Source organism: Maniola hyperantus, chromosome 9 (genome assembly GCF_902806685.2).
Source record: "Maniola hyperantus chromosome 9, iAphHyp1.2, whole genome shotgun sequence".
Classification (NCBI taxonomy): Eukaryota; Metazoa; Arthropoda; class Insecta; order Lepidoptera; family Nymphalidae; genus Maniola; species Maniola hyperantus.
The window spans coordinates 13,177,241-13,189,526 of record NC_048544.1 but is presented as its reverse complement, the minus strand read 5'-3'; the positions used below and the strand labels follow the sequence as shown (position 1 = coordinate 13,189,526).

The 12,286-nt window shown below is 36.9% G+C and overlaps 5 protein-coding genes across 8 annotated transcripts in view; 4 read left to right on the top strand and 1 right to left on the bottom strand.

Moving 5' to 3' along the window:
* The window catches only part of LOC117985477 (uncharacterized protein F58A4.6), a 138,214-nt gene that overhangs the window by 122,742 nt on the left and 3,186 nt on the right, over positions 1-12,286 (top strand). The window contains exon 1 of one of the 2 annotated variants that reach the window (XM_034972208.2): positions 7,899-8,370. The exons of the other annotated variant lie outside the window; for it this stretch is intronic. Coding sequence (XP_034828099.2) covers positions 7,910-8,370 — 461 coding nt within the window. The 5' untranslated portion in view covers positions 7,899-7,909. Of the gene's footprint in view, positions 1-7,898; positions 8,371-12,286 lie in introns of those variants that run through there. 2 annotated transcript variants of the gene reach the window in all.
* Positions 211-12,286, top strand: part of LOC117985277 (terpene synthase-like) — a 383,491-nt gene continuing 371,415 nt past the window's right edge. Inside the window, exon 1 of the mRNA XM_069500926.1 lies at positions 211-226. The gene's annotated coding sequence lies outside the window, so the exon portion shown is untranslated. The remainder of the gene's footprint in view (positions 227-12,286) is intronic.
* On the top strand, positions 281-2,011 carry LOC117985284 (uncharacterized protein PF3D7_1120600-like). 2 transcript variants are annotated; one of them, XM_069500951.1, is made up of 2 exons: positions 281-889; positions 1,628-2,011. In XM_069500951.1, exons 1-2 carry the CDS (start codon positions 532-534, stop codon positions 1,885-1,887), a joined length of 618 nt encoding a protein of 205 aa, XP_069357052.1. In that variant the 5' UTR covers positions 281-531; the 3' UTR covers positions 1,888-2,011. The 2 variants fall into 2 exon arrangements, with proteins under 2 accessions (XP_069357052.1, XP_034827864.1); XM_034971973.2 differs by having other exon boundaries at positions 296-885; positions 1,624-2,011.
* LOC117985475 (uncharacterized) lies at positions 2,165-7,293 on the top strand. Of its 2 annotated transcripts, XM_069500919.1 has the most exons (4): positions 2,165-3,152; positions 3,231-3,696; positions 4,483-4,625; positions 5,507-7,293. In XM_069500919.1, exons 3-4 carry the CDS (start codon positions 4,494-4,496, stop codon positions 6,527-6,529), a joined length of 1,155 nt encoding a protein of 384 aa, XP_069357020.1. In that variant the 5' UTR covers positions 2,165-3,152; positions 3,231-3,696; positions 4,483-4,493; the 3' UTR covers positions 6,530-7,293. The 2 variants fall into 2 exon arrangements, with proteins under 2 accessions (XP_069357020.1, XP_034828097.1); XM_034972206.2 differs by lacking the exon at positions 3,231-3,696 and having other exon boundaries at positions 2,167-3,152.
* LOC117985474 (cytochrome P450 6B5-like) lies at positions 8,859-11,200 on the bottom strand. Its single transcript, XM_069500915.1, has 2 exons — positions 9,796-11,200; positions 8,859-9,121 (listed from the first exon to the last, which is right to left on the bottom strand). The coding sequence occupies exons 1-2, from the start codon at positions 11,156-11,158 to the stop codon at positions 8,949-8,951; spliced, it is 1,536 nt and encodes a 511-aa protein (XP_069357016.1). The 5' UTR covers positions 11,159-11,200; the 3' UTR covers positions 8,859-8,948.

Sequence of the window (12,286 nt, the reverse complement as noted above, 5' to 3'; positions counted from 1 at the left end):
TTTATTGTCCTTATCACCGTGGCAACTTTTTTTGTTTGTCAAGAAATATTTTGTACGTGAGATCTTGACAAACAATGTGATGTAAGGTTATGTTGACTCGAGTATTTTAAAGAAACAATTGATTTGTTTTGTTGTTTTTTGTTTTTGAAGTTATTGTGCAATGCGAACGCAATATAGAAGGAATAACCAAAGAGAATATAATCACTACGGGAATAACATTTGACAAGTAGGTACCTCTCTGCTTGAGGCATAGAGATAGTATACATCATTCATTCATCTAAGGCTTGAGTCTTGAGGCATGAGGCGTGCTAAACTTCACGTTGTTTGCCAAATACTCACGTACAAATACATTTTGACAACCAAAACAACAACAACAAACACATCACCATAGATTAATTAGTGATTATATTCTCTTTGGATTAATTATTGCACATCACCACATCACACAAGTTTATAGTTTTCTTTTCTACTTTTCTTTTCGAATAATTGATAATTTTTTCTATCTTGCCTGAAATGAAATAAAAACCTACAATGGAAAAGAAGATCTGGTCCACACAGGAAACAAAGAGATTTATTACGCTGTTTAAAGAAAATCCAATATTGTGGAATAAAAAATCGGCAGATTATAGAAATCTAGCAAAAAAACGAAAAATGGAAAACAATTTTTCTATTGAATTCAATACATCAGTTGCGGAAATCGGTAGAAAAATAACTATTTTACGGACTCAATGGCGAAACGAGAACAAGAAAATGAAGAATTCTGCAACACACAATGAAAGTAGATGGAAATGGTTTCAGCCCTTAAAGCCTATATTTGATACAGATAGAATAATTGAGGATGAAAACGACTATATAGATGATAGTAGCACAATTAATCGGTATTTAGTAAGTATTTTTATTTTTTCTTATTGATTGATTGAAATGAGACTAAACCAAGCTCTATAGGGATGGGCAGTATTTTGAGCAGATACTTGAGTTGTAATGTTCAATTCAAGAACTAAACTTAAATATCTACAATGTGAGACAATCCTCCCAATTACCCGTCTCTTTCACCATCTATGTGAAATACAACTAGCAAGAGTATCATTAACTAATATGTGCTTTAGTTTTCCTTAGCTGATTTTAAATATAAAATCGTAGAAAACTGCTCAGAGAAATGTGTAGGTAAGCGACGCGATTTGTCTGTAGCTGTAGAGGAGTTAGGAATTTCACTTGTCATAATTTCATTATCAAATCGCAGTAACAACATCCTATGGGCCTCATAGCGCGCCTCTTACACATTTCAGTGAGAAGCTAACTACTTGCTTTACCTAATCAGTGAAGTGAAGTCAATTTACAAAGAAACTAGCTTATGCTCGCGACTCCGTCCGCGTGGGCTACAGGAATTTCCCTATTTTAGCCCCTTAGGGGTCATATTTTCACAAATTCTTTCTTAGATGTCTACGACATAATAGCTATCTGCATGCCAAATTTCAGCCTAATCCGTCCAGTAGTTTGAGCTGTGTGTTGATAGATCAATCAGTCAGTCAGTCAGTCAGCCTTTGCTTTATTTAGATAAATTTATACTAGGGAAGCTTGCCTTAACTAAAATCTAAGAATTTTAATCAATTAATGTTTTTTTAGATAGAAAGCAAGGAACCAGATGCCACATATTTATACGTAGATTCTGAAGCCAGGGACTTGAGTTTTATAGATGACAAAGATTGTAAAAACTCTAACAATGATGAATGTCAGATATTTGGAAATTATATAGCCATCAAACTAAGGGCTATGCATTACGAGAAGAATATTCAGGAGTTAAAGAGGTTGATCATCCAGCATATAGATCTATGGACAGAGGAAGATAATAAAGAATATTACACAACAAATTTGGAAATTCATGAATGAATTATTGATTAACATTAGTTTCATTTGTTTAAACTAAATAGGAACAATATTGGTTAATTTTGTTATCTAGATCTAGACTACCCGTAATAATATATTTAAGTGTAACTATTTGTTTATTGGTTCATTGGTTTGTCTTTCAATCACGTCGCAACGGATCAACATGTATTTTGCATGGGTATTCAACTTTCAAGACGACATGTCGAGATGGCAATCGGGGTATGAGGTGTGCGGATCCCCGCACACCCGCACCGGATTAGCGCGGGAGATGTGCAGGGCGTTCCCTCCCCGCTTGCTATCTCTACCTGTCGCGTACTTCTTTTTATCCCATCTCAAAAATCTCAGAAAATTAGGCAGAGTTTCTACAAGATTTTAAAATACATATTATAGTGCCACCAGACGTTTGCGACACTAACAACAAGCACTGGCAAGCGTGTGGAGTGTGGGCATAGAATACATGTGGGCGAGTATATGCGTGTGCGTGCCGAGCGCTTGTCGTTCCATCCGATTGGTCCGCGATCCGTGGATCCGCAAGCCCACAGAACACTACTACTACTGGAGCGCAAACCGAACGCTATAAAACTTAGATGAATGTATCAAAAGTACACTGGACTGTGGTGTTCGCCGATGCTTGCTGTATGTCACAATAACTGTTATGTTGTTTGCCGCAAGCAGGAAGGGGATGAACAGTGCCATCTATGAGGCTTTTACAATCCCTGGATGGAAAGTTCCTCATTATTTTTCATAGATTTTTATGTTCCAACACCCATTCCGATTAATTCAGAAAAATCTGGCAACCCAGAAAACCAAACAGAAGTTTACGTCAACGTCATCAACAAATTATTACCTCATTAATTGTTGTGATTGGCTAAAATGGTATTGTTGTTGCAACAATGCATTGTAGCCAATAGTAAGCGAGCATCAACCAATCAGAGGTGATTGCAATCGTGACATTGTAGCTGTCAACGAGCTGTCACGATGAATCACGAATGGGCCAATTAATGTGGAAAATAGGAAAATCAAATCATATTGAAAGCCTTGTTTAAGCCTATGTTGAATAAAACGTAGTGATTATTTATACACTTTGATGTTGATAGAACAAGTCAGAAAGACACATTTATGAACATTGAAAATCATAAAACAATCACCGGCGAAAACATTTCCATTTGATTTGGATTTTGATAGTTCTTCATTCTCGCAGCACCAAACCGATTAGACCAAGCCCCAAGGAATATACTTACTTTTCTAATTCATCATTGTATGTTGAGGTAAGCATAAAATGCATTAAACACGGGTTATGTTAAAATGTTGTTAAAAGTAATGAAAATGTGTTTCTCTGATTTAAGGATATCAATAAATACCGTCTGAAATGTATAGGCAACAGGCATGGAAAGTACATTTAAATAGATGATAACATATTATCTTATTACTCATAGTTTTTAATAATAATTATGCAATAATTGTGATAAAGTATGGTGTAAATGATTTATTTAGCATGTTTAGCATCATACCCATAATGGCCTTCGGGCCTTACATTCAAGAGAAATGTTGTTATTACCTCTTGAGTCTTATGTTTACTATAATATTATACATAATATTGCACACCAAAAACAGTTGAAAAAACTATAACCCAACTACAGAAAAAATATTTATACAACTTTAACCCAACTAGGTATAAATTAAATAAACTGAAAAGTAAGAAACAAGTTTTGTACTGTCATCGTCTTGAGCAAGATAAATCATGATGTGTAGATATTATGCCTGTTTATTTTGGGTCTACTCTTCCTTTTGGCTTTGCCGTAGTCGTGTAAAGTAAGTAGTCCAACAGATTTCAGCCAGGCTTGTGTATTTAATCTTTAGTCTGTGCATACCGCCATGTTGCAAATTCAATTTTTTTTTTTTAAAGAATATTAGCCATGTTAAATGACTTATATTCCCCTTTCCTCTCCAACTAAGCGTCAGGCTTGTGCTAGGAGTAGGTACGACAATAGTGCAACGGGCGGGGTTCGAACCGTCGACCTTTCGGTTTTCAGTCCACTCCTTTTACGGTTGTGCTATTGAGGCTACTTCTCTCGTTAGAGAGTAGTATATTCCTTGGACTACTTGCGCACTATACATATATAGTATAGTATAGAGTAATAGTATAGTATATACTATTATAATATATACTATGTTTTCCTTAGCAGGATCGTATCCTGCCCCCTGACTAGTAGGCAGACATCTTAACTACTAGGTCTTCAAGTCAAGAGTGAAAAGGCATCTAGGCTAGCGCGCTCCATCTTAGGCTGCATCATCACTTGCCACCAGGTCTGATTGCAGCCAAGTGTTGGTCTATAATATTAAAAAAAATATATCACTACTTTTGGCATGCATTGTCTAGGCCCCACACCCCTACGGGTGCTCGATTGCAGTAGAATGACAGCTACAATGTCACGATTTCAATCACCTCTGATTGGTTGACGCTTGCTCATTATTGGCGAGAGTGCATTGTTGCAACAAGAACAGCATAAATTCAGCCTATCACAATAATTGCGATTATTAATAATGATTGGTGCATTAAAATGATGTACCTATCATGTAATTATTGTTTGTTTTCAGTTGCCTATATAATGTTAATGATGGCCGATCCAGAACTTGAGGAAGAACCGGTAATGTTTGCATTACTCGGAGATGATACATATTCACAAAATGACAATTCTGAAGCCCTTGAAGAATTTGGTAAACAGAGCAAACAAATCGAGGTATTACTTATTTTTTGCTATCTTGTCTTACTTAATATTATAAACTAGCTGCCCCGGCGAACTTTGTACCGCCTAACAGTTGATTCTTTTTCAGGATTTTTTTAAAAAATTTCTCTCTGTAAGAACCATTCCTGTACTTCAAGGAATATTATGAAAAAAGAATTAGCGAAATTGGTTCAGCTGTTCTCGAGATTTACGATCAGCAACACCTTCAGCAATTCATTTTTATATATAGAAAATGTGGAAATTATGATGTTAGATGTTACTCCTTCACACCACAATCACTGAACTGATTTGGCTGAGACTTAAAATGGAGATAGCTTATACCCTGAAAAATCAAGGAGTTCTATGGGATTTTTACCAACCTAAATCCACATGGAAGAAATTGCAGGCATTGTCTAATTTAGTTATTAAAAAAAAAAATAAAGAGCTTGTCTGATGTGTCTGCTAAGAAGGTTGATCTTTGATGTAAATAGATATAGATTGTTTATTTAAATAAACTTTTACAAGTGCTTATAAAGGCGGTTGCTCTTTTTAAAGATTCAATTTGATAATATCCATGTAAACGTAAATGCAGTCTTGCACGTTACTGGAGCGAGCTGCGAGTCAAATCATTTATAGTTACCGGTAGTTAAATAGTCGCGTCTGACCTACGATGCAAGATACTCGTCTACTGTGTACAAATGTAGCATTCACACTAGTGCAGATGGCGGCGCGGCGAGGCGACTGACGCCTAAAAAATTCTACTGCGGCGCGTCTTGCGTCTTCAAGAACGAATATTTAATTGGCGGACTATACATAATCTTTGATTGTGTCATAGATTTCTAAACTTGTGTTTTAAAATTGTATGAAGAAAATGACTAACTATTTTTAATTTTCAGTTTAGCAAAGAATCAGTATCCGGCCTGAATGAATGCTTCACAGATCAAGCACAGAGACTATGTATCTTTGATTTAGCTGTGAAACTGACCAACAGTGATCATTATGACATAGGAGGAACATACAAGCAAAAGTCAAACACAAAATCAGAGCTATGGTTCTACTGCACAACCTCAGTGTGCCCACAAAACAATTATATCTTAAGCATATTTGCTTGTTACCGAAATGAAGGATCTGTGTCTATAGGCATTAGTGATACAAGTACTATAAAAAAAATAAGGATATATGGAGATGATGATGATGGCTTATCAACTTACTGTACTCTTCCTGAAACATTATGCTGGAAAACTTATAAGTCGTGTGAACTAGATGAGAGCCACCATGTAAAGTCTTTCTGCTTTTCGAAGGAAGACTTGAAACTTTTAAACAAACAAATCCTTTGCATTCCAATCAAAATTAAAATCAACACAGCTTGTGTTGTGGATAAGGAAACATTGCAAAGAATCAAAAGAAATCACAACTTGTCAAAACTGTTCAAGAGAGAAGAGGACACTGATTTTGTATTAGAATCGACAAGTGGAAAAAAATATGAAGTTCATAAAATACTGCTGGGAGCTCACAGCTTGATCTTGAGAAATATATTGAAAGATTCTCCTTCTGGTTCTTTAGTCCTTGATATTAATGATGATAGAATGGAACGACTCCTTGAGTACATTTACACTGGATCCGTGAAGGATATTTCGGAGCACAACTGGTGCCAGCTCATTGAGTTGGCAAATAAATTCAAACTGGACAATTTATTTAAGGAGACTGAATATGCGATATCTCAGCAGTTCTCCGTTACTAATGCGGTAGACATCGCTGTTATGTCGGAAAAGTACAAATTGGAAACTATTCAGCAAAAAGTGTTTGAGTTTATTAGAAGTCATCCGCAAGTCTTGGACACTGATGGCTGGAATAATTTAAACAATGTAGCCTTGACGAAAAAGTTGTTCAAAGAAATATATTATGCAGATAGCACATAGGATTTTGGTAACACCCAGTGCAAAATATAAGAGCCTTACCACAAAAAAACTTAAACAAGCATTAAAACATGTTCAATTCAATTCAATTTTGATTTTCAAGACGAGAATTGAGTTTACTTCGTGAATGACGTGTGGAATTGAAGAGACACGTAATGTACCTACACTGATTCAATCTATTATGTTGGGGTGACAAATTTTTAATTTATTCCTACTTGTTATTAGTCTCTTAGTTTTCATTTGTTCCAATTTATTGAATGTTATTTTAGTTCTACAAATGTTATAGTTCTTGCATTTCACGAGGGCGAGCGGCTCATGCTTGTGTTTAAGTCGTATCGGTATACCTACATAAGGTAAAGTAAATGTGTGCGTTTGTGAGCGCTTGCTCGTGACCGATTGGTCCGACATGCATGCACACTTATTTAATGTCCGCGTATACGACGTAACCACAAGTAAAGTTCACTCGCCTTCGTGAATTGCAAGAACTGTACTAATGAGGAAAAAATTTAACTTACTAGCTAAGCTCTTTCGAATGCCTACTAATGTTACTGTGAAATCTGCATGCACCTTAAGAGCGGTTACGGTTTTTGTTTTGTATGGTAGCTTATGACATATGTCGTAGATACTCATGGATGACGGAAGTGCAGTGCGATGAAAATGCTTGTGAAATAAAAATGTCTAATATTTACCTATGTTTTTTCAGATTTTTAATGAAACTTTAAATGTCTACTAACAATAAACATAAAAAATATATACTTACCTACCTACTTAGTGTTTTATTCTAAGAGGATTGCCTAGGCCAATCGCGATATTACCGCACACTGCTGGGCATTTTGGCTTTGGACTAGGTATCTCTTATAGGTACATTTAATAGGTATTTTAAAATTTTACGTTCGTCTGTCTGTCTGTTGCCATTATTTTGATAGGTACTTCCCTGTATATTATTATATTCTTTGGGTACTCTCTGTGCCTTTGCGAATTGCATTGAATGCAATGCCTCAAAATTGCATTTAGAGCCTCAATAGCTCATCCGGCTCATCACTTACACTGGGAATTTTAGGATATCCATATTCCATACTCATAGTCTCAATAGCTCAACGGTTAAGGAGTGGACTGAAAACCGAAAAGTCGACTGTTCAAACCCCGCCCGTTGCACTATTTGTCGTACCTACTCCTAGCACAAGCCTGTAGCTTAGTTGGAGAGGAAAGGGGAATATTAGTCATTTAACATGGACGTGTTGGTTGCATGTTGGTTGGTTATGTTCGTAGTCTATGGTCAGTGTTTGACGTACGCTCAAAAAGGCTAGAGTCCAGAGCCGGAAAGCCAGTTAAAAAAACGTGTTTGACGTTGACTTTCAAGTTTCTCGCTGTCAGTTGGCTGTCATGGTCATATATGTTATTGGTGTGTGGCTGTGGCTGTCATACTCATTAATATTTTGTTCAATTTGGTGTTTGGGAAATAAATTGCTTTTAGTAATGCAATTAGTTACCAAAGTTCGTTTATTTAAAAGCCCTTACACCGTTTGCTACATTTCAGAAGATCGTATAGTCTTGTCTGACGAATATAGCTGCAAATCTATCGGTGTAAGAGCTGATACGGGCGACTGTAGCTTTGTAGACCAGAATGAACTCAATGAAGAAAAAGAATCGTCCAGAAAGATCCTGAAGGTGTATACAAATGCGTTATTCCTACAGCCGTTCGTGAAAGAGTGCTTAAACTCTAATGTTTTTAGAACAAATGTGTTAAGATATTTGTATAAGTTGTGTGGTTATCCAAACAGCAGGACAGTGTTTTTAAAGTTAATTTTAGAACCACCGGACAAGGAAGTTATTGATTATGCCTGGTAAGTGGTCTTTGTTTGACTTTTGGTTTTTTTAAAAATAGGGCAACAAGCAGATTTGTCTGGCAGGTTTGATTTGCAGTACTAGAGAAGACAATGTGTTGCCGGCTTATGCAAGCTTTTTCATCTCGAATCAACCCTCGAGGAGGAGTGGTGCCGGAAGGTAGGAATACCCCTCTCTCTCCCCACTCCTGCCAAACAGTTGTAAAAGTTTACCTCAACCTTTATCATAAGCTTTGCGGTAACAATGCAGAATGATATGCATTGTTACTGCAAATAGTGTTTTTGAATGTGACATTTAATGAACTGATGTGATGTATGATGAATTAATAAAAGTATGAGGCTCATCAGACATTATTTCAAAATATTATACCTGTATTTTATTGAATAACTAAATCATTCATTTATTCCTTCATTCATTAAATATTTTTACTTAAACTTAGCTTTACAATCAGAAAACAAAACATGAAGGAAACACCAAAAATGCTCATTCATTATTGAAACACTTTTTATTTAAGGTAATTGTATAAAGTGAGATGAGAAGAAAATAAGAGAGGGGAAGACCTCACAGGACATGATTTTCAAGCTTTTCTTGTAATAAACTTTACATAGATACCTCCTATTGGCTGGCTAACAAATATAGATTTTGGATTGTAAGATATTTTGTGCTGCATGTTGTCTGCAAGCTCCACTCTATAATTCATGAATACCTTCAAGAGTGCTGCATATATAGGCATCTTCGCAAACCTCATACCTGAAAAGTAATTAAAATATTACTTAGTTTCAACATATTTCAGCTTAAACAACATGCTTAGTTTAGGGATGATCTAAATTCTATTGACTCTTCTCTTCTTCTTCACTCTGGGCTGGTTTCCGCACTCAAACGTTTCCGTCTGTTATGCGTGCATTGCCCCTCCCCGCTAAAGTTTCTGATGACTCTATTAAATATCTTGTCGGTGAGGGTAAAGAGACAGGAACCAAAGGGCAAATATTCCCGTCTGATGAATCAAAGAATATTCTGGACTTAAGTTCTTAAGTTTAGCTTATATGGCTAAATAATCAACTAGTTGATCCACCCAGTTCTGATCTAATGAAAATTGATAAAGTCGACTAAACACGTGAGTAAAGCCAGTGTGTGATATAATATGTATAATTGGTATCTAAGCTATAAAATGTATATATAGCCTCTGTTACTTCTGGATAAAGTAGCTTTTTAATGGTGAAAGAATACATAAACACACATTTTTCCCCAATGTGTCTATTCTTAGGGTTTTCTGGAATTTAATACAGGGAGTGTAACTACTGATTTCCAAGTGTTTTTCAATATTTTAAGAACTTTTCAATTTTCCGACTTACTATCGCAAACAATTTAAGCACTAAAAACTATTCTACTCTGTACAGGGAAAAAATTGAAAAATTGTAGATCACCTAGACATATTCTAGGTCCTTCACCGAAAGGCATATAAGTATATGGCTTGATATTTTTCTTCGCTTCGCCAAAGAATCGTTCTGGGCGAAATAGTTCTGGCTCTGGAAAATTATCAGGATTATGATGAATATGAAGCACTGGTATGTGAATGCGTTCGCCTTTTTTCACACGGAGACCTGTCGGTAGAGAGTAATCGTGCATCACTTCTCGGGTTAAGAAACCGAATATCGGATGCAGGCGAAGACATTCTTCTAAACAAGATTCAGTGTACGCCAACATATTTATACACTCGTATTCAATTGTATCGTGTTTAGTGAAATATTCGTCGATTTCTTCGATCACTTTTTCCTGAACAATCTTGTTTTTCGCCAGTTCATATAGAAGATAACTTGTAATCGCCGCTGTAGTTTCATATCCGGCACCAAAAAAAATCTCACATTGCGCTATAAGCAGTTCCTCGTTAACCTCGATGCTTACTATCTTTTTGTCACCAGTGCGGCTCAAGCTATCTCCAGTTATGCAATTGTGTATTTTCCAAGCTAAAATGAGATCCACGAAGTCGTTCTTTGATGTTTTGGTTTCCTCGCGGTTTTTGAATACTCCAGAAATTAGATTATGGAAAAATGACCCAACATCGTCATCTAATATTTTAAATCCTAATGCATAAAATAGTCCTGGCCACATCGATCGGCAGGTATTTTTAAAGGCACTGTGAGCTGACATATTATTTATTTGTTCACCTATTGTTGAGAAGGGATTCTTGTGGTCATCCTTTTTCATTGTTTCAGAACACAATCCAAAAACACAAGCCGTGACACAGTCCATTGTGTATTTTGAGAATAAATTTCCGATTTCGATATTCGGATTTGCTTCTATTTCTTCGGCGAGTAAGCTCTCCAACATGTCGGAACAATTCTTTATCAAATAGAACATGTTCTTTAATTTCATGGAGGAAAAAAGTGGTGTTAAATTCATACGAAGTACTTTCCATTCGTCACCGTGGGCCAGAACTAGATTTTTCGTAAACATTTCCTTGTGATTATGGTCTGAAGTTTCTCTACCATTGAAATAGTAAAATTCCTTAGACATAACGAGTTTTAACAAATTAGGGTCCTGAATAACGAGCGCTGGGGTCGTGCCGTAAAAGGATCCAATGTAGGGCTCATTAGGAAACTGTTGACAGATTTCTTTCATAACTTCACTTCTGTGTTTTTTCAACAGAAGACTATCTTTATAGTTGCCGAAAAATGGCAATGGCTTTACAAAAGGAACATTTCTGTTCTTCCAATAGTTTTTGAAAAATAAAAAATATGATAAATAATATACGCAAATAACGAACGATAAAACTAAGTATATTGTCATCTTGGACTAAGCGTGATATGAATGTTTCTTTCATTTATATTGTATTATGTATTAAGCGTTTAAGGAGCAGAGATATACTTACTATAAATAGAACATTTGAGTGGAAAGTAATGTTTAATTTACAAATAAGACATTCATGTTTACAAGGTGAACTGACGTTGTATTGAAATAAGGCGTTACACTCGCGTTCAGAATTCCGGTTGTAGTTCCCCGCCGATGAGACGAGGTCGTGTAGAAGGCAGCATCCGTCTGTGTACAATCCCATCTAACATCGTCACCCGCAAGTCTTCATCCAAGACAATCCCACAGCACACTGCTAATCCTCGTCGTCAAAGCCGTACTCGCACGCCGGGCTCTGCACAACGTCATCCCATGCAGTCGCGTCCGGAAACAGCCGTATCCGATGACGATCTGTGAGGTCTCGTAGTCCGTTGCGACCCAGGTGGCCCCGAGCCTGCCGGATACATCCGGGAAAAAGCGTCGCAATTCGTCACCCCAAACCGCAAACCGCCGCTCCTGCCACATCGCAATCACATCTGACCCGATATCCCGCTTGCGTCTGCTCAACTCCTTCTTGAGCACTCTGGTCTGGTCTAGTGGAGACTTACCACTAGCTTACACGTGGCTACTTACCACCGGCACAGCTATACCGCCAAGCGATTTAGAGTTTCGGTACGATGCCATGCCATGTAGAAACTAAAGGGGTATGTGTTTCATAAAAACTGTCATAACCCTTCCAGGTTAGCCTGCTTCCATCTAAGACTGCATCATCACGTACCACCAGTGAGATTTGTAATGATCAGCACTGAGAGATTGCAGTCAAGGGCTAACTTGTCTCTGAAAAAAAAAAAAACAGTCGTATTATAAAACGCCTCATCTGCACAGCTGCGTAAAGAATGGGTAGGAAAATATTGAAATATGTAAGTACATAAGTACCTGTATTATCAATGTCTTAATTGGTGTATCAAGTACTTAGATACTGTCACTGAAATAGCAAAAAACCGGTCAAGTGCGAGTCGGACTGCACACGAAGGGTTCCGTACCGATAGACGTCCACTGCTAGACTTGAATCCAGCGGCTCCCTGCGACTTGTTTAATGTCGTCTGTCCACCTAGTAGGAGGGTTTAC